The sequence below is a fragment of the Oryza glaberrima genome, chromosome 3 (genome assembly GCF_000147395.1).
Source record: "Oryza glaberrima chromosome 3, OglaRS2, whole genome shotgun sequence".
In the NCBI taxonomy this organism is placed as follows: Eukaryota; Viridiplantae; Streptophyta; class Magnoliopsida; order Poales; family Poaceae; genus Oryza; species Oryza glaberrima.
The window spans coordinates 29,912,540-29,932,844 of NC_068328.1; the positions used below are offsets into that span (position 1 = coordinate 29,912,540).

Here is a 20,305-nt window from a genome sequence, read left to right on the forward strand (position 1 = left end):
CAAGACGTACTCCAACAAAATAACGACGATGTCAGACGGAGGGATAAACATTTAGGGATCTTCTGGCTAGCTTCACAAAGTGGTGGGCTAGCAATCTGAATTCGAGCCTTACCCCTTTTAATTATTTAATATTAGATCGTTCCCTAATATTCATGTTTTTTTTTCTATTTGAGACGGAGGTACCAAAATTAAGACCGGTATTTGGTTTTCTGGGCTGTGTTAAATGCAGTATATGTTAATTTTGCTAACTCCATCTTATAAAGAATTTAATTTTGTGTTAAACTCTCGAGGAGATGTCTCCTACTACTCCCTCCGTCCCATAATATAAGGGATTTTAACTTTTTCTTGCACTGTTTAACCACTTGTCTTATTTAAAAAAATTTGGAATTATTATTTATTCTTTTACTTACTTTATTATCCAAAGTACTTTAAGCACAACTTTTCGTTTTTTATATTTGCACAAATTTTTTGAATAAGATGAGTGGTCAAACAGTAGAAGCAAAAAAACTCAAAATCCCTTATTGTATGGGATGGAGGGAGTAGCTGTTTGCATGTCATTCAAATATTTATGAAAAAAAATTGAGAATATGCATTAACATGTGATATATCACTTTACAAACATACAACTTAAAAGTCAACTTTTATCACAACGATAAAAAAAACAATTTGAGACATGTAGAAGTTGAATTTTAAGTTGCATGTTTGTGGAGTGATATATCACGTATTAATACATCTTTTTAAAAATTTTCGTAAGTATTGGAGTGACATACAAATAATGATAGGACATCTCTTCGAGAGATTAGAACCCCCTCCAGAGCAAGTACTCTTGGTATATTTCATAGGTTCTAATTAAATGCCAAGTTACCAGAGTTGACGCGAATTACAAACAAAACAATGACTATTTGGTTCGGTCGTGACTCATAAAATTTTCATTTGACATTGAGGTAAGAGGACTTGCTCTGGTCGGTCGGTGTAGCTAACAAATAACCATGCAATCAAACAATGTCAAACAGGCACATCAGATCTGGTCAGTAGCTTCATCCGAGGGAGCTAGTAATTAATAATAACTACTCCAAGAATCATCACGGTCAAAAAAAAAAAGTACTACTCCACTACAAGAATCAAACCAAGCAGCGTAGTAGGAGGCTAGAAGCCCAGTCCAAAAACAAAGCAGGTTGGAGACATAGCGTGAAGTTTCGTTTGTGTTCCCGAACAAAGCGTTTTCTCGGTGGACTTCTGAACAATACCAGACAGGAGCGTTTTCTGTGTTCGGGATAAGTGCGCAAAGACTTGAATATAATGGGCCCTAATTTCGTCCCGTCCTTATAAATGGGCCGAGAATTTGGGCTAAATCACCGATCCACCTCCATCTTTTTAAAGGAAAATGGAAAAGGTTCATTGTTAATCCCTGAACTATAGGCGAAGCTTTATTCCCTCAACCATGAAACCGGGTTGGGTATAGGCATCCCTCACCAATCAGAACCAGTGAAAATTGAGTCTCTCGGCGGTTTAAATAGTGATTTTTTCCTATGTGGCAATTTGATTTGGTCTTCAATCCTATATGGCGCTTGCATGGCATTATTATCAGGAAAAAATTTTTAAAAAAAAGAAATATTGAGACCCATATGTCAGTCACAAGAAAAATATATAATCCTCCCCTACCTTCTTCCTCTCTGCCTCTCTCTCCTCCCCGATGAAGCCCCCTCCTTGGACGAGAATCAATTCTACGTGAATACCACCAGTCCACCATCGTCATTAGCAGCAATACTAGAATAATCAAGCACCAGCTGACTCAGTAGCGCAGCAGCGGGCCTCACCTTGGGAAGCCGTGGTGCCGCTGGGGTGCAACAGGAAGGCCAGGTCCTCGTCGAAGCCTCACCAGAAGAGACGATAGAACATAGGATCTCATCCTCTCCTCAGCAGCGCTGTGAGCCCTCGCCACACACCACGCCATATCACTGCCGTCCATCTGTCTAGGGCCAGTTCTAGAGGGCACAAACTTCCTCAAGACTAAATATACTTTTACTTACTTATATATATATATATATATATATATATATATATATATATATATATACTTTTATAAATCATGTACCATTGAAAAATAATGTGAATAAACATTATAAATACATAAACTTACAATGTAAATTAATGAACGAGAACAAAACAAAATTATGCTGTAACTTTCGGATTAGATAGATGCAAATGAGAAGATGAGATGATCACAAGATCTCACTCTAAATCCTAGCCATGAGGAAATAAGGTGTGGTACTGGTTGTGGTTGGTTGGTGATGGGCCTAATACCGGCTTGGGCCCTAGGTGGTCGCACAACTAGCCTATGTCCCTAAGACGGCCCTGCATCTGTCCCACGTCGTTGTGCAAGCGGCCCTTGATGACAAATGCGAGCCTACAATGGGGACGGGCTCAACTCTAGACATCCGCCTGCCCCACTACATCGGGAGCAACACCAGCATGACACCGTCATCATTGGTGTTGACCGAGGCGTCTTGGTGGTGAAGCTAGGGGGCGGCAGGCGAGGCGATGAAGTTCTGGGAAGACGGTGAGATTCGAAGGGAGGAGCGCCGCCAGCGAGATTCCATATCGACTCCGGTGACTCTACTTTCTCTTCGACCCAGCGACACTGCGTGCCGCGTCGTGCTCCCTTGCAATTTGCACATTGTTTGTCCATATCGTGGGCGACACGATTGTTGAGCTCAATGAGGAAGACAACCGTGCAGCCGTGGTGACCACGTTCTGTGAGCTCGCACTGCTTCGGCACCTCAACTCCTTGAAGCCATCCTTGTCGGCCGTCAGGTGGCATTGGCAATGACTGGTTAGAAAAGATAGAGCAGGAGAGATGGGAGGGAAGAAATTAGGGCTGACGCGAAGGTCCACTATTTTTTATTTTTCTTCCATGACATCTCACTTTTTCTCTGTACTGATAGATAATAATACCACCTAGGGATTCGATTTACACTGGTTTTAATGGTTAAGGGGTGCTTTATATCCGGTTTTACAGTTGAGGAATGCGAACAAAATTCAACCCGAAGTTGAGGGACATAAAAGGGACATTTTCCATGGAAAATTAGTAACTTCATGGGAAATTCAAGTCGAAGAGGGAAAACAAAAAAAAACTCTAGTTAACGTCAACACGATACGATGCGATGACCAAAGACGAGCCAGACAGAAGGTGCTTTGCCGATAAGCAAACCCCGTAGTTAAAAACGCGCGACTCCACAGCTCCACGCCGTCCGTTCCCCCCACAATCCCAGCGAAGCAAACGCAAACTCAAAGCGAAAGCCCAACGCGAATCCAGCGAAATCCACCACAACTTTCCTCAATCCGATCCCCTCTCCCTGTCTCCGCTCGCCGATCTCGCCGCCGCCACCATGCGCAACTCCACCTCCTCCGCCGCCGCCCAGCCCGCGCCGGCCTCCGCCGCCATGTACGGCTCCTACGCCTCACCCTCCTCGGGAGCAGGAGGGTACGCCAAGATCCCCACCTACCCGCCCCCTCCCTCCGCCTACCCCGCCGCCCCGCCTCCTCCGGTGATGGGCCAGCCCGTGCCGCCGCCGCCCGCGCAGCTGCATGACCCGACGGCGCCGCCGTCCCCGATCGCCAAGGCGGCGGAGCTGGTGACGAGGTTCCGGGAGCAGGGGCAGGCGCTCATCGCGGCGAGGCGGCCGTGGGGGGAGGTGTTCCGGGCGCCGGCCTTCTCCAGGCCGCCTAGCGTCGGGGAGGCGGTGGCCAGGGCGCGGCGGAACGCGGCCTACTTCCGGGCCAACTACGCGCTCGCCGTGCTCGCCGTCGTCGCGGCCTCGCTGCTCTGGCACCCCGGGACGCTCTTCGCGCTCCTCGCCCTCTGCGCCGCCTGGTTCTTCCTCTACTTCGCGCGCCCCGCGTCGTCGGCGGGGCAGCCGCTCCGCCTCCTCGGGATGGAGTTCGAGGACGGCACCGTCCTCGCCGCGCTCACCGGGGTCACCGTCATCGCGCTGCTCTTCACCAACGTCGGCTGGAACGTCATCGGCTCGGTCATGATCGGCGCCGCCCTCGTCGCCGCGCACGCCACGTTCCGCTCCACCGACGACCTCTTCTTGACCGAGCAGGAGGCCGCCGGCGACGGCCTGGTGGCCGCCGGCATGAGCGCCGCCGGACCAATCTTGCCCACCTACGTTCGCATCGCTTGATCTACTCGGCTTGGTATGATGATATCCCCCCAAGATGCATCAATCTCTTTATCCAACACTAGCTAATTGATGTTCTTGCCTTGCAAATTAGCTATGAATGATTATGTGTGTCTCCTGGCTGGAATTTATACTGTGTAATTATCAAACCTAGCAGTTGATTTGATCTTTGATGATATATATGGTACGGTGTTTGTTGATTCTTTTGTTAGCGTGTACAAATACTAGCTTTGCGTGTGATCATACTATGAACACATTGAGTCGCAACTGAATTGAGTAAATTAGTATGGTGGTGGTGTTAATTTGCAAATACGCTATACATGTTGGGCAGTGGCCATTGAATCTGATTCTTTATCTTGCAAATGCTAACGCTCATGCTTATGGCGTGGTTCGCTTTGTGAATTATGCTTCTCTTTTTTTTTTCTGCACATGTATGATGTGCTTGTGCCTCTTGTTGAAACATAGAAAGTGAAATCTGCTTGATAGGATGCATCATAATCTTTTGTAAATTGTAATGTTTGGTGCATGTCCATCGATCCATCTATGTTTGTGTGGTAACTGTCATGGACTCATGGCAATGCAAATATCTCAGTTATGTTTGTGTTCTCTCGTTGTCTGCTTTGGGGAAGCATCAGTGGAGATTGTGTTGTTCTGATGTGACTTCTTTTCCAATGTTATGGCTTTGGATACAAGGGGGAAATGCCAAAATCCATCCATTTCTACTTGTTACTGTTCTTGGTCTGAATCACTAAAGATTCGATCTGGTGGACAGGAGAAGATTGAAGGCAGATTAGTGCCTATGCCCCATTTGCTCCGTTGGCTTTTCACTGTGCAAACTTTGTTGCAGCTTGAATGTTTGATGGTGCCTCATATGCCACTGTTCACACTTTTGCTAGTTCACCTGAATGGTGGTCTGGTTTATCACCTGTATCTTGAGAACGGCTGAATTTCTGAACCAAGGAAAAGGAAGAAAGAAACTTTCTTTTGGTCATTTTTCTCAAATTTTCTGTAGTTGCAATTTGCTGTACCAATATAGAAAGCGTAATTGAATTGCTGCAGGGAAGAAAAGAAAAAAGTTTAAGTTTTGGCTGGATCACAAGGGTGTATCATTGAAGAATCTTCCAGCTAGTTGGTGTTTATTATTCTCAGCGAAAAGAAACTTCTTCTGTGCTGTTCTACTGCTTTGGTCTAAATGCCATCACATTGTATGATCTAAGTAACCAAAAATGATCATGTCAAAACCACTCCGTGGCAGTGTTGTATGCACGTTGCTTAGCATTTGTTTCGTTTTGTTTTTCTAAATGAATCCTTATTCCTTAGTCCTTAGCATATGTTTGCTTCGCTCAGAACAAAGCCTCTCTTTTCTTGGGCGAGAATGAATGATGTTGGCCTTTTGTTTCCTGGACGGCTGGACCAGCCGAGCTGCTCAGATCAGAACAGGTCCTACTACAAGCACAAGCACCTGAAAGCTGGTCGCCAATTTCTTTCAGATGGACAGCCTATAATCCAGAATACGAGCCATTTGTTCGTAGCATGCATAAACCGTATGATATAATGATAAAATATAATATTGTGAAAACATCTCTAACCAGAATTCTAGTTATTCAATTAAAAATACAACAAAAAATAGATGGCTTCAAATATAGCAGAGACCAAACTTTACAAAGTTTGACTCCAAGGATTCTATTATGTTAAGTAAAACAATAGATACGTTATATAACAAATTAAGGTATCTTTTGCAACGTGAAAATTTTATATGAATTAGTTCAATACCTGTTAAATTTTACGGAATTCCTTGTTCTAGAGGGAGTCTAAGGGTAAAACACGGGGGACCGTTTGAAACAAATTATTCATCAGATTATTGTTGTAGATTATCTACTTGATCGTATGGATAATAAATTAAAGATCGTAAGGAAAAACTTAACAAATGGATTAAAACCAAGTAATACAAATTAGCTTTTTTAAAAAAGAAAATGTATTTCAAGATCCTGTGACAATGATAATCCACTAAATTAGTTGAAAAGAACTGCGTGTTCAGCAGGGTTTCCCAAACCGTCGGGGCTGGGGTTACCGTGCCCTGGCGGTAAGCATGGTTACCACGCGGTAACCGTGAAAAACCGTACGAAACCGTGTAAAATTTATCAAAAATTTAAATTATTTTTTAAATTTATTTGAATTTAAAGAGGTTACTGTGGTTTTTCTATTAATGTACTCCCGCGGTAAGGCCGGTAACCGCGGTACGAACCCTGGTGTTCAGTGCGTGAGGAGCATGAGCTGTGTGCCAGTAGCCAGTCGCTGCCATGTACGCGTATACAGCAGTATAGCACAGCACAGCTGCCATGTACGCTTATACAGCAGTATAGCACAGCACAGTGCACAGATATAGCCCCAGACAGAGACCGTTACTGGTCAAACCAGCCAAACCAGTAGAACGCTACGAGACAAGCTGATGGACAGTTGCTACTCCTACTACAACTCTACAAAACCAGCATAGACCATCTCACTCAGCTGACTAATTTACTACAGTAATTATAATTACTATTTTACTGTAGCACAGCACGCGCGCACACAGGCCCAGCACAGGTTAACACAGGAGATGGGACTTCACCTGAAAACTTCATCGGATGGTAAACAAGACATAGTTAGGGTACCCTTTTAGATTATCTTAGTAGCCTAATGCACTGTTCTACCTTTTTTTTTAATCTTTTGTCCCTCTTTACATGATCTAAGAAATGAGAAAGGTGTAATTTTTTCTTCTCTTTTTTTTTTACCCTAGTCTGACTGACGGATGAACATGATATGAGCTGATGAATCGGTAGTTTCAGAGTCTTCTTTCCTCCTGCAATTGCCTGCAGATTTTGCAGCAGATGGATTGTGGCACTGGAGGAGTAGAGGTTGCAGCTAGCTAAGAGGAAGGAGGCCGCTGTGGCCGGCGGTAGCCGAGCTCCATGACGAACTCCTTGGCTTGAGCGCCCAGCGACGCCTGGACCTGCTCCACCGGCGAGCTCTTCAGCCACAGCTCGAGCAGGCCTTGCAATGTGGTCGAGGGGGAGATTGCCTCGCCATGGCATGTGATCTCCACCTGCATTTGCGGATAGAGATTAGAATAGAGGGATCAGGCAAAAGAGCAGATTCATAGCTGTTCATGTGCATTGCTGTTGTTGTCAAGAAACATGGAACAGAAAGGCTAGTTTACAGAGGACAAATTCAGAGCCCACTTTTGAAGGGTAGAGATAGCTAAAGATTGTAGGCCAGTCATATGTCACCATCCAAATCTACAAAATCAACAGCCTCTGTAGCAAAGATAGTTGTGAGTTGTTTGCCAACCGTCTACTTTGCGTATATACCAGTCTAGTGAGTGATGTTGCATAACTGATGTCTTTATAGCAATTGAACTGAAAAGAGAAATCTGAAAGCTTACCTCATCTTCACTTGCTAGGTCAAGCTTATTCATGATGTACCTCTGGATCAAGGAAGTCTGCAGACTTCCATCTCTGAAACAAGGACAAAACACAAATTGAAGAAAATAAATAGAAGTTCTTGGAAATCGGACACATGTTTGTATAGCTCAGATCGTTGGTAGTAGTGATAAAAAAGTATGTAATATTTTTCAAGGAAACATCTTCATCTCGAGCAAATTTGTTTTGTAAGTATATACTGTTAAATTATATAAAGAAATAGTAGGACGCAGTTGCAATAATTAGTGGACAACAGAACAAGGAAATAACACTATTGGCATTCCACACTGGACAACCTAAAACAAGCAGCTTAACATTCCACACAGGAATAATAGGATCCTAAATCCAACAGGCTTCTTTGTAGCATATTAAAAATCATAAGAAACTGCAGGACCAAGGGGAACTCACTTAATTCTCACGTAATATGTTGGTAGCTGAGGCAGCTTGGGATCTTGTTTCCTGAAAAATAGTTTACATTTGATATGAAATTAAGGGGAGAAAAGAAATTCCCATGAGAACCCAAATATTGGATATGATGCAAACTTACTGGTCAGGTGAAGGGACAAGCAAAAACCATACTGGTCTAGTTATTCCATCATGCAAAGCACCAGTTCTTGTAGAACCAATCTGTCCCTGCTGTGAATCAGCATGTTGTCCTTTCCTCAGCTCATAGTCTGAGGTGGTTTTATCTTTCGATGATGCAGATTGTGAAGGACTGCGATTATTTTCCTCTTTAACTTTTAACTTATTTGAGCATGGCATAACCTTTCTGCCAGTAACTACCAGTTTGTCTTCTGTGTCATCTTCTGCCAGTAACTTAATTGAGTTTTTTATTTTGTCTTCCTTGGCAGCCTGGCCTTTAGGACCTGATCTAAAAAATTTCGTCCTGTTTGCAGTGTCAACCAAGCTATTTAAAGGCTTCTTGAGATCTTCCTTGTCAATTGTATGATCATCCTTCCTATCTTCAGAAGATGACTGGATTGTGGCATCTACATCAGTATTATTCTGTTTGGGAGTGGAATGTTTAGTTAGATTAATCCAATATACAAGACAGTTCAGATCAAACTTAAGCATGAAACCATCTGATTCTACACATAAACCAGGTAATTAACACTTTGATATTACCTTCTTTTTATTGCCAGTTTTTGTCATCTTGGCAGATTGTGCTGCTGAGATTTTCTGAGTTTTATGATCTCGACCTTCAGATTTATTTGCTAGCTTGATGGTTCCATTATTACCAGGAGAGTTTACATGGGAGACTGCTGTCCTTCTCGCAGTTTTGGTTCTCCGTCCTGTCAAACCAGTCTGTACTGCCACCCTCGGAGTGTCAACAACCAAGGAAGAAAGTGACCTCTGTTTTCTCTTTACTGGCAATGTCACAGTTGGAGCCTTAGGAGCACCAACCTTTTTCACTTTAAGTGGAAAAACCTTATTCCTGATATCTTGAACATTATGGTCGGGCCTTCAAACAAGGAAACAATCAATCATGTTAGAGAAACCAAAGTTAGGTATGAATACAACACATTAAACATGAATAATCTTGACAGTTTTGCTTTACAATACAAGCAAGGATGTATTTGAGGACAAACCAACAAACTAACAATAAATATGATATTTTTCTGGCCAAGTTTGCTAGAGAACTCAAGAATGGGTAAAATGGTCTATCACCATTTTATCCTCTCTGGTCAAGTTTGTCAGATAAGTTCTGTGTTATCACAATCAATTAGAGATAGCATGGCCTCTGGTCTCTGGAGGTTCAAATGATGATGATTCTTAATGGGTTGTACACGAAATGGAAGTCGAGAATGCGTTGTAAAAAGAGCAGACAATGTTTCACAGAAGAAACCTAACAATGACTTCACCTGAGTTTCTCTTCAGGATCACAGCCAAGATCAATGTTGCATACTGGGCAGTGATCGACTTCTTCGTCATCTATTTTCTCCATAATGCACTCCTTGCAAACTGTTTAAGAAATGGTCAGACGAGTAACTATAAAGAGAACATGCCAGTTTCAAACAGAGGTAAAACAGAACTACCATATTTCAGACCAAGCATGAGAACTCCTTTAGCAGCAAGTGGCAACAATGAACTAAGACTACGTAGTTGATTTTTGTGATTTGGTAAAAACATGCAAACTCTAGCATAGCACTGCCTCTACTCTGGTTCCTAACAACGTATTCATGGCTTCATGCATCAATAATTAACATCTACACTGCAGCAGAAGCACTAGGCCTACTTAGCAATCATCTGGTTCGTAGCATGACAAATGACACAAACTTCCAATTGCAACAATGATACCAACAAGTGAGCATTCACTAATCAAGCAATTATTTTTTCTTATCTATCAATCACCTTTTCTACCACTAGATCAACATCCGACAACTCGCTACTTTACATAATTACATTACATTTATTTCTAACTTACCACAAAAAAACATATCCAGGTGAACCAGCCAAAACATAGACCAAAGCAAACATTTAGTAAAGTTACACAAAAGTTGCATTTTTAAACAGCGTGCAAGTTTATGCGACTAACGAACAAGAAAAATTCCAAGAGGCTAAGTGGCTAACAGATACAAATTATGGACCAATCAAGAAAGCATAAATCTGAACTAGTTTCCTAACGCAAACTCATTTGGTCACACTGACCAGAACACCGGGAAAACCATATTCCATGGCACAATTGCTTTCCACTGAACTCCCATCAATCCATCATCGGTGTCGGTCATTTAACCAAAATGATAACGTGTTCCTAATCGCAATCAGTGCAAAAATGCCCACCATTTCCAAGCTCCCCCACCGTTAGCAAACACGAACAGTAAGGAAGCTACTGGAACCCCGCCAACACCGCACAACCCCCATACATTCTGCAGCAAGTGCTGACGCTTTACAGCTTTTTCCCAGCACCAAAAAGCTCCGAAAGAAAACATGTATCGAAAGTTTTCTTCAGACTTCAGACTTTGAGGGAATTTGGACCCGAACGCCATATCACGAGGATGACAACAGCGACCACCGCCGATGAACTCTACTCAAAGGAAGAAGGCTTTGGCCGCGGTGATGAGAGGCTGCCTGGATTGGCTTAAGGCAGCAGCTTTGCTACATTGTCGAGTCGACAGGATCGCGGTCATGGCAGCGCCGGAGGGGCAAACGCTGGCACGCGATGGAGCAAGAGCATGAGGAGAAAACTATAGTCAGAGGGTGGCGTCGGCGGCGGCGAGTGGCGTTGCCGGAGTGGCTCCGGCGACCGCGGCCTCCGGAGAGCAGAACTGTTACTCTGCCGACGACGACAAAGCAGACCGAATCCATGGTTACAAACCTGCTCGTTTGGAGCTACCACTGCACGCCATGGGATGTTCGAGAACGTTCGAGGAGAGAACTCGAACAAGAAACACAGGCGGAGGAGGCATGGCGACGTGGAACGAGCCATCGCCCGACACGACGCTGGCTGAACACGACGCACGCACGCGCGAAGCATGGTGAGCTCCAACCACAACGCCGGCCAGCCAAGGCCACGGGGAAAGCAAGCGCAAGCGCGCGCTCGTGCGCGAACGCGGCGTCGAGCTGAACACCACGGAGGGAACGCGACGCGAAACCGAAGCAGGCAAAACAACCGGAAGCAGCAAATCCAGGCGAAAGGCGGCGCTCCCCCCGCCGCCGCTCTCCCGGGATCGAGAAACTCGCACGGGGCACCACTAGCCTCGATCAAACACGAAGAATCCGACACCGAAACCCAAGCAGTCGACACGCCACGCCACGAGAACCCACGCAAGGCGGCGCCAGGAGAGAGAAAGCCATGAGAGGAGCGCGCGCCCCCCAAACGCGGCGGCGCGGCGAACCGCGGGCGCAGGGAGAGACGGCCATGGGAGAGACACGGGATAGATGGGAGACAGAGAGAGAGAACTTACAGGTGTGGAGGCACTCGGTGATGGCGGTGGCCTCCCGGAGGAGCCCCTTGCAGAGCGGGCACGTCATGCACGCCACGAGCGCCTCCCGCCGGACGCGCCGCACCCCGCCACGCGCGGCCCCCATCTCCCCCCGCGACGGCGCCGCCCCACCACCACCACCACCACCACCACCTCCTCCTCCCCCTCCTCGTCCAAGGCGACCTCCCTCCCAACCTCGTCCAAACTCAGGCCGGCTCCGGAGGGCGGCCGCGGAAGGGAGACTCGGGAACACGCAGCGTCGTACAACGGGAGAAAACGGCGGCGGCGGCGGCGGAGCTCCGGTGAGACGCGTGGGTGGGGAGGCTGAGGAAGTAAGTCTAATTTTTTATTGGCGTATTTGTGTGTATAAATAGAGAGGAGGAGAAGGAGGCGATTGCGTGTGGGCGGCGCCGGGTGCGCGTAGCCGAGAGGCACCTGGGAGAATTTTCAGCTCCCCGTATTTTTTCTCCGTATATGTATCGTATACAGTATTATTACAGTATATGCACGTTTAAGTTGCAGTAGTATTCACAATTATTTATTTTTTTCACAACAAAAAATAACTGGAGTACTGCATACAAGAAAATGATGGCTACTCTATCCGTCAAAAAAATATAGCAACGATAGTGTCTAATCTATTGATAAGTTGTTATATTTTGGGACTGAAGAAGCGAGTAGCTTCTTACATCTTACCCGATATATCATGTTGTTTCCATTGTCTGAGGGAAGAGAAATCATTGGTTGAAAGTTTCATACGCCCTGTTTGGATCCGGAGGGCTATTTAATAGCCCTCCGGAATCTTGCTATTTAGAAGTATTAAACATAGATTACTGATAAAACCCATTCTATAACTCTTGGTCTATTTTGCGAGACGAATCTAACGAGGTATATTAATCCATGATTTGCTACAGTGATGCTAGAGTAATCATCCGCTAAATATGAATTAATATACCTCGTTAGATTCGTCTCGCAAAATAGTCTAGAGGTTATGGAATAGGTTTTGTCAGTAATTTACATTTAATACTTCTAAATAGCAAGATATCGGGGGGCTATTTAATAGCTGGGAGGATAAAAAAAAGGAGATAGTACACACACAACATTGCTGAAACTTTAAACTATCTTGGTGAAAGATTATCAAATCAACTCGATTATCCCGTGGTTGGTAGATCGAGTCAGTGTCAACTTGATCGTGACACGAACGTCGGATGAGACGATGATGCAGGTCTTTTTTATCAAGAACACGAATTGTCACACGGATACTAGAAGAACCAAACTGCTTTGGGAAGTCGCGACAGCTTCGTTTAATCATTTTTTCTCCTAGTGTATAGTAGTAGTTTTTTGTTTGTTGGTAGTTTTGCACATATCAGCTTGATCTAACCCAGAACAGTAGAAAATGCAGGTGGTTTCCCTTGTAAGGTTATGACATCTTCGTGCTTGCGGCAGCTGCCAGAAAGTTGCTTTCCCAAGCACCTGTTGTTACAGTGATAGCTTCACAGAATTTTTTTGTCAATTTACACTTTATATTCGGGATAAATTATATTAACCGACACCGACGTGATATTATAATTTTCGCGCCAATTTAACATGGTTTCGCGTGTAATTTAATATTTTCATGTTAGTATTTCTTTTAATCGGAGGGGAATTCCACCTCCATTTTTATTATCAGAAATAAGGTGTTTTTCGCGCCACAATCGCCGTAACGACAAAATTGTTTCCATATTAGATCAAATCACCTTAATATTCTTCAAAATGCTTTTTAACCAGTGGGTTTTATTTTTGTTGTCCATAAATCGTTTGTTTCTACATGGGCAATTAATGTATGGTTGGTTCCCAAGGAAGACAGATAGAAGCCAATGGATTCAACGCCAGCCATCTGATGTCCTCTAGTACTCCTACAACAAGCATAGGAGCAGAGTCAGCAGAGCTTTTGACTGACACAGCCCTTTCTCACCTTCAGTAATCAGCTCAGACTTCAGACTTCAGAGATGGAGTGATGCTGCAATGCAAGCCTGCAAGAACCAAACCGTAGCTCATAGCAATTGTACCTTCTCCTCTCAGAAAAGAATAATTTTTAGCTAGTACTATGAATTTGGAAATAAAGATTATGTTAGTTCACATCAAAATTGAAAGTTTGGTTAAAATTAAAATTGGAAGTTTGGTTGAAATTGGAACGATGTAATGGAAAAGTTGAAAGTTTATCAGCCTCATCGTTTGGCATATTTTCTGAATATGCCAAATAGCATATTTACAAACGAAAATCAATTTGTGAATAAAACTTTTATATATATGTTCTTAGCGATCTAAAAGTAAAGGCTGAAAACTAAACTTCGATAAAAAAAAACCCCAAAATCAACTCTAAATATTACGTTGAAAACTCAAATTTTGGCTGTTAAACATATGAATATGTCAAACGATGAGACCCTATGTGTGTAGGAAAGTTTTGATGTGATGAAAAAGTTAGAAATTTAAAGAATAACTTTGGAACTAAAACCGCGAAAAGCACATACACACGAGTTCATCGACATTTATTTATTTCATTTTCCCTACTCTGTAAGCAAACAAAGCTGTTGTTTCAATGCTCATATTCCATTTTAGCAGCGGCCAGTTTGCGAAGAGTAGAGCAACTGTGATGAGCTGTCTGTCTGATACTCCTACTCCCAGCCTGTCAGGATTAATGAGATTCCAATTCCAGTAGCAGCATCAAGTGGCCAGAGCAGAGCCCAGAGAGGCCCCCGTACACGTACGAGTAGGAATAAGTTCATTTTAGATCCCTCATGTCATTTTGACATGGAGTTTAAATCGCATACTTCAAGTGCAATATTGGTGTATAACGCATCCATCATTTTTCAAAACCGATGTAAATCAGGTCTCGAGATAGTATTGAGTCCAATTTTAACCGATATGATGTTGATAATAGTATTGGGTCCGCTTTCAAGTTTTAACCGACGTTGACGCTAACGTGACATGAATTAGGTCTTCGTCCCATGTGATATCTAGCTGACACTTGCAAGTCAGAGAAAATTTACAGTGGGGCGCACATGTCAGGGGCATGTCTTCAGTCTTCTTCCTCCGACTTCGTCTCACTCCTCTGAGATCTCCACTCTTCTTCAGGCGGCGGCGCCAACGCGGAGAAGAGCGGCGCAGGCGGCGGCGCCTCTCCTTGCTGCGGCTGTGGCGTCGGGGAGAGAGGAGACGAGGAGATGGCGGCGGCCAGCGCGCGGCCACCTCGCGCTCTGCGTCGTCGTTGCCGGCGCCGATACCCTCGGCGCTCGTACAGCGGCACACGGGGTGGAGCTGTGATGCGGCCGTCTCCGTCGACAACGTAGACATCGAACGAGGCGTGCAACACTCTCGTCGACGAAAAGCCGCGGACGTGCGCGGCGAAGACCGACCACGCCGCACTCGTGGCGAAAGCACCCGGCGAGAAGGAAGGGGAAGCGGGAAAAGAGAGGAGAGGAGAGGAGAGCTCATTGCAATTTTTTGACTGGCACCCACTAACATACGTCAGTTAATACCGGTACCGGATCCCACACTACCGTGGGATATTATTTACACCGGTTTTTATAAAATGAGAGATGTGCTATACCCGATATCGCTGTTGAAGTACGTGCTTTAAACTTGATGTTAACATGAGGGACCAAAAGTGAACTTATTCCTGTACGAGTACGGACGGGTTAGGGCCCAACAACTATGGGCCTTGGCCCGTGGGCTGCCGCACGCATTCGTATACACGAGTTGAACACTGGCCCGGTTGTGTCCGGGATGTGCAAGAATAGGAATAAGTTCACCGGAGGTCCCTCAACTTAACAGCGAGATTTTTTGAGGTTCCTTAACCACAAAACCAGAAATCTCCACCCTAAACTATACAAAGTCGTTCACTCAAGGTCCCTAAGCACTATATATGGGTGGTTTCGCTGACGTGGCATCCTAGTCAGCAAATAAAAATTTAAAAAGTACGTGGGGCCTACATGTCAGCTGCACATATTTTTTTTTCTTCTCTTTTTCTTTTCCTTCTCTTCTCTTTTCTCTCCTCTCTCCTTTTCTTTAGCGAGGGAGGCGGCGGCAGGCGGAGCAGCGGAGGGCGAGCGCAGCAGCAGAGTGGAGGCGGGCGCGAGCGCGGCCGCAGGCAGAGAAGCGGGCGGCGGGGCGCGTCACGTCGCTGGACGTGTCCATGAGCCGCCTCGCCGGCGAGCTCTCACCGGCCATCGCCAACCTCACGCAACTCGAGCTACTCATCAACCTCACCTCCAACGCCTTCTCCGGGAGCATCCCCGATGGCCTCGGCTGGCTCCGGCGGATGTGGTATCTCAGCCTTTGCGACAACGCGTTCGCCGGCGAGATACCTGACGCGCTCCGCAATTGCACCGCCCTCGACGTCGCATAACTCAACAACAACAACCTCGATCGTCGGCGGTGTTCCACAGTGGCTCGACGCGTTGCCGAATCTCACGGTGCTCTGGCTCAGCCACAACTCGCTCTCCGGCCACATCCCGCCATCGCTGGCGAACCTCACGAAGATCGTGCAGCTCGAGTTCGACCAGAACCTTATGGAAAGTTCCATCCCCGACGGCTTGTCACGCCTCCCGGCGCTCCGCATGTTAGCCTTGTCGCAGAACAGCCTCACCGGAGAGATCCCGCCGAGTTTCTTCAACATGACGTTGTTGCGAGGCCTCGCACTCGCGAACAACGTGTTCCGTGGCGAGCTCCCAGCCGATCGACGTGGGCGCGCGCAGACCAGCACATTCCTCCCAAGTTCTAAACTCAAACCATACAAGTGTAAAACTTCATCACCGAATTCGCATTTCTACCTACTCCATGATTCGAACGTCAACTAGCAATAGCATTGTAGTCTGTACCACGAGTTCACAACCGACACCTCCAGGCTCTATCCCTAACCCGAGTAACAACCAAAAGAACCCACCAAACCTGGACATCTCGAGCGATTCCCACATGGATCTACGAGGGCTAGCGAATCTATCGACACTACATAAATCAGAGTAAGTCCAAAGAAGCACCTTGCGGCGGAGGTGCTCCTTGGGGATGCCGGAGACCATGCTTATCTCGCCTGGCTTGATCTCGACGAGGGCGTCGGACGTTGCCGTGGAGAGCATCCGCGCGGGCGCGGGAGACGATGAGAGGAGCGCCCGCCCCAGGGAGGGGAGGCTCCGCAGGAGCGGGGTGTCCATCTCGTCGGAGCCGTACGCCGACCGATGACGGCGGCGCCTGGGAGTTCTTGAACAGCCTGACCAACTGCAACGCCTTGGCTGAGATATTCCTCGACGGCAACATGTTCGCCGACGTGATGTTGAGCTCCGTCGTGGTTCCATCCGCCATTGGCCGATTGGCGACCTCACGCAGCTACTCAAGCTCGACCTGAGTGGCAACTCGCAGCTCACTCCGCGCCGCCCGCCGCCTGCCGCGCCCGCCTCCTCTCCTGCTCTCCCGCTTCTTCCCCACGCCCCGCGGCGCCCGCACCGCCGCCGGTCGCCGCACCCGCATCTGCCCACCTCTCCGAAGAAGAGAAGAGAAAAGAGAATATGCAGCTAACATGTGGGCCGAAGTACCTTTTTTTAAAAAAAATTACTGACTAGGATGCCACGTCAGTAAAACCGGACAAAAATACTGCCGAGGGACCTCCGGTGAACTTATTCCGCAAGAATAATCACGTGCCGTGGATCTGATCCAATCCCCAGCCATCCGATCGACGATGTTAGCACCACGATCTCTGCACAATTGCACCAACCCCAAAGCTTGGCTAAGCTCGTAAGCGGTTTTACGTGTACACATATCCCTGTTGCAATCGCAACAATGTGGACGCGAGATATTAAGACTCTATTTTTTTCTTCAACTTCAAACTTTAACTATCTCGTTTTCTATTAGAATATTTTATAATAGTTAATAGTTAATTAATTATGTGTTAATGAGTTTTTTTTTAAATTTTACGTGCATTGAAAATCTTCCTCCAAACCAAGATAACGATTAATGCAACCTAACTATAACTTCCGGAAGTGTGCAATTTCCAGCAAAGATGGAATACGGTTTGTTTGACGAAAAGAGAACCACCGATTAGTTGAAACACCGAGATTAATATGTGTCTATATTTACAACAAAACTATAGATTTAACACTAAATTTATCACAAATATACAAGTTTAAGGTGAAGTATCGTAAAATTACAGATTTAACAATAAAGTTATCGTAAAACCACAGAGTTAGTATAAAATTGAAGTTATGTTATAAAAAATTTATAATATATAAACTTATATATTATATAAAAATATTTTCTTTACCAAACGTACCATTCAGCGGTATGAAATGTGTGTTCACAAGTTGTTAGTAAGAGATGAAAGGTTAAACCGGACAGCGGCGGTGTGGAAGGCTGGCGTGGCACGTAGTTGCGTTTTGCCGTTTTGGAGGTAGAGAGATTCTTGCAGGAAATAGGCCAAGCAGCTGCAGATCGCGTGTGGATCGCAACCCATGCAACTTCGTGAAAGCCCAGCGCGTCTAACAGGGACAGCGCGATCTCTCCTCATGATCTTCCACTACTAGTTCAGTTCAACCAGGCTAGCTACTAGCTATCGAGCTTTGTTAATTACTGCTTGCTATGAGTAATATATAGCTAGCAGCTAGGCGAATGATCTGCTGCAGGCAGAGCAGCAGAGTAAGAGTTCATGGCTCGCAAGATGATCAGGGTGCTCCTCGTCGAGGACGAGGAGATCAATAGGGTAATTCATCGCTTAGTTAATTAGCTAGTAATATGTGATTAAGAGATCGTCGTTAATGGCTGGCTCGATCGAGCTGGTGGTGAGTGCAGGTCGTGGCGAGAGCAGCGCTGAAGGCGGCAGGCGGCGGCGACGTCGTGGACGAGGCGGAGAACGGGGAGGTGGCGGTGCAGCGGGTGCGGGACGCGGCGGCGCCGTACGACCTCGTGCTCATGGACAAGCAGATGCCGGTCATGGACGGCCACGAGGTGAGATCATCGATCGATCTATCTCTGACGAGACGCATGGATGGATGGATGGATGGATGAAATAATGGCCGATTTGGCGGCTGGTGTGGCCGGCTGACGCGCGGCGCGGGCGGCGCGCTAGCGTGTGTTGTTGTTGTGCAGGCGACGAGGCGGATCCGGGGCATGGGGGTGACCACGCCGATCGTCGCCGTGTCGAGCGACGGCCTCCCCGCCGACGTCGACGCGTTCATCACCGCCGGCGCCGACGACTTCACGTCCAAGGTGAGAGCCTGCGCGCAGCGCAGGGACAGCCATGCATGCAATGGCATGGGAATGCCGTCTCATATGTACATCTCTCACACACACGCTACTAGAAAACAAGATCTTTCTTTTTTACTGTGAGGGCTATGGATCTTTTAGAAACAAACCGTATTTTCAGCCGGGATAACCCGCCTGCATATTTGTGATTAGGGGTTCTATAACTGTCCGTCTGCGAAGATCCATTATGACAGACGGCTCACTTAAGGAGGCTGTCTATGAAACATAATCTTCATAGGTGGCCCACTACCCGTAGACCCACGTAATCCATTTTAGCCTTCTATAAAAAATGTTTTCATAGTAGTTACATTTTCCTAACAATCTTCCATGCAGGGAGGAATACATGACATAAATGTGTAAATAACTTTTTAAGGGAGTATATATACTTTGTAAGTGTAATATATGAAATATGGTAATTTAATTTGTTCTATTGTGCGTGCAGCCTCTGTCCAAGGAGAAGCTGGGAGTCATCCTTGCCAAATTTAGACTTGCTTAACGACGTATATATATGTGTACTGCTTAATTAGTATATATGCCTTGCTAGATCAAGATCTCCAATAAACGGGATTTATGGAGTATATATGATGCTGCGTTTAGGAACAAAATTTTAGGCGTGTAATCTCCGCAAAAAAAAAAAGGTGTGTAATGTGTATATATGTCTGAACTACCTTACAAAGTACTATGATCATGATGAGTTTCTCAGCTCTTAATTGTATCTGGCTTTGTACTTATAGGGCAACGATCATATGAACGGATCGGAGAGGTTTTTTGCAATGTGGCTTGGCAGAATTGATAGGATTTATTACTTAAACGAAGATTTGCTATGCATAATGCTCGTTCTCACGGCCTTGTGGAATTGCAAATACCTCTTCTTTTTATTTCTTCCTTGCGTATGCATGTGAGAGAGTTTCACACCATCTTGACTGTTTGTGCTTGACCTGTGAAGTCCATGATAGATACTGGCATTAGTTGATTTTTCTAACTGTGAAGAAGTTACTGCACATAATTAATCTCCGATCCCCTGAACGTTCGACAAGAACATACTACTTGTGTGTACTATCGACAAGATCATACTACTCATAACCGAACTGTTGGAGACCGCGGTGTGATCTCAATTAATCATTCATAACCGTTTCTTTGTTTCCGATTACACGATAAACACACAACACTTTACACCTAACACCATAACAATATAACATATACTTACTCTGTTTCACAATATAAATCATTCTAACATTTTTCACATTTATATTAATATTTTCATATTTATATTTATATTAATGAATCTAGATAAATATAAATTCCTGTTAAAGTCTATTTAAATAGAGAATGTGTAATATATTTGTTTGTATCAAGATTTAAACTCTAACGCAGGTAATCTCCCGCGAATGTAATTTAGCTTATGTTTATGTATGCCTTAATACTTCTTGAAGGGAAAGCGATTGGTTGATTTTTCCCATTAAGAATTGTTCGT

General features: G+C 45.4%; 3 protein-coding genes across 6 annotated transcripts; 2 read left to right on the forward strand and 1 right to left on the reverse strand.

Annotated features, from left to right (window-relative positions):
- The first annotated feature begins 3,220 nt into the window (after nucleotides 1–3,220).
- Nucleotides 3,221–5,064, forward strand: LOC127765513 (PRA1 family protein E-like). 2 transcript variants are annotated; one of them, XM_052290426.1, is made up of 2 exons: nucleotides 3,221–4,200; nucleotides 4,957–5,064. In XM_052290426.1, exon 1 carries the CDS (start codon nucleotides 3,390–3,392, stop codon nucleotides 4,185–4,187), a length of 798 nt encoding a protein of 265 aa, XP_052146386.1. In that variant the 5' UTR covers nucleotides 3,221–3,389; the 3' UTR covers nucleotides 4,188–4,200; nucleotides 4,957–5,064. The 2 variants fall into 2 exon arrangements, with proteins under 2 accessions (XP_052146386.1, XP_052146387.1); XM_052290427.1 differs by having other exon boundaries at nucleotides 4,878–4,989.
- Nucleotides 5,065–6,809: 1,745 nt separating this feature from the next.
- LOC127765512 (E3 ubiquitin protein ligase DRIP2-like) lies at nucleotides 6,810–11,886 on the reverse strand. Of its 2 annotated transcripts, none has more exons than XM_052290423.1 (7): nucleotides 11,548–11,886; nucleotides 9,505–9,604; nucleotides 8,768–9,104; nucleotides 8,190–8,647; nucleotides 8,051–8,101; nucleotides 7,606–7,678; nucleotides 6,810–7,266 (listed from the first exon to the last, which is right to left on the reverse strand). In XM_052290423.1, the coding sequence occupies exons 1-7, from the start codon at nucleotides 11,669–11,671 to the stop codon at nucleotides 7,090–7,092; spliced, it is 1,320 nt and encodes a 439-aa protein (XP_052146383.1). In that variant the 5' UTR covers nucleotides 11,672–11,886; the 3' UTR covers nucleotides 6,810–7,089. The 2 variants fall into 2 exon arrangements, with proteins under 2 accessions (XP_052146383.1, XP_052146384.1); XM_052290424.1 differs by lacking the exon at nucleotides 6,810–7,266 and adding an exon at nucleotides 7,273–7,477.
- A 6,217-nt stretch (nucleotides 11,887–18,103) lies between these two features.
- LOC127768386 (two-component response regulator ORR41) lies at nucleotides 18,104–19,807 on the forward strand. Of its 2 annotated transcripts, XR_008016579.1 has the most exons (5): nucleotides 18,104–18,289; nucleotides 18,379–18,534; nucleotides 18,676–18,795; nucleotides 19,274–19,469; nucleotides 19,566–19,807. XR_008016579.1 is itself a non-coding variant. In XM_052293962.1 (4 exons), the coding sequence occupies exons 1-4, from the start codon at nucleotides 18,236–18,238 to the stop codon at nucleotides 19,325–19,327; spliced, it is 384 nt and encodes a 127-aa protein (XP_052149922.1). In that variant the 5' UTR covers nucleotides 18,104–18,235; the 3' UTR covers nucleotides 19,328–19,806. The 2 variants fall into 2 exon arrangements, 1 of the variants encoding a protein (XP_052149922.1); XM_052293962.1 differs by having other exon boundaries at nucleotides 19,274–19,806.
- The last annotated feature ends 498 nt before the right edge of the window (nucleotides 19,808–20,305 follow it).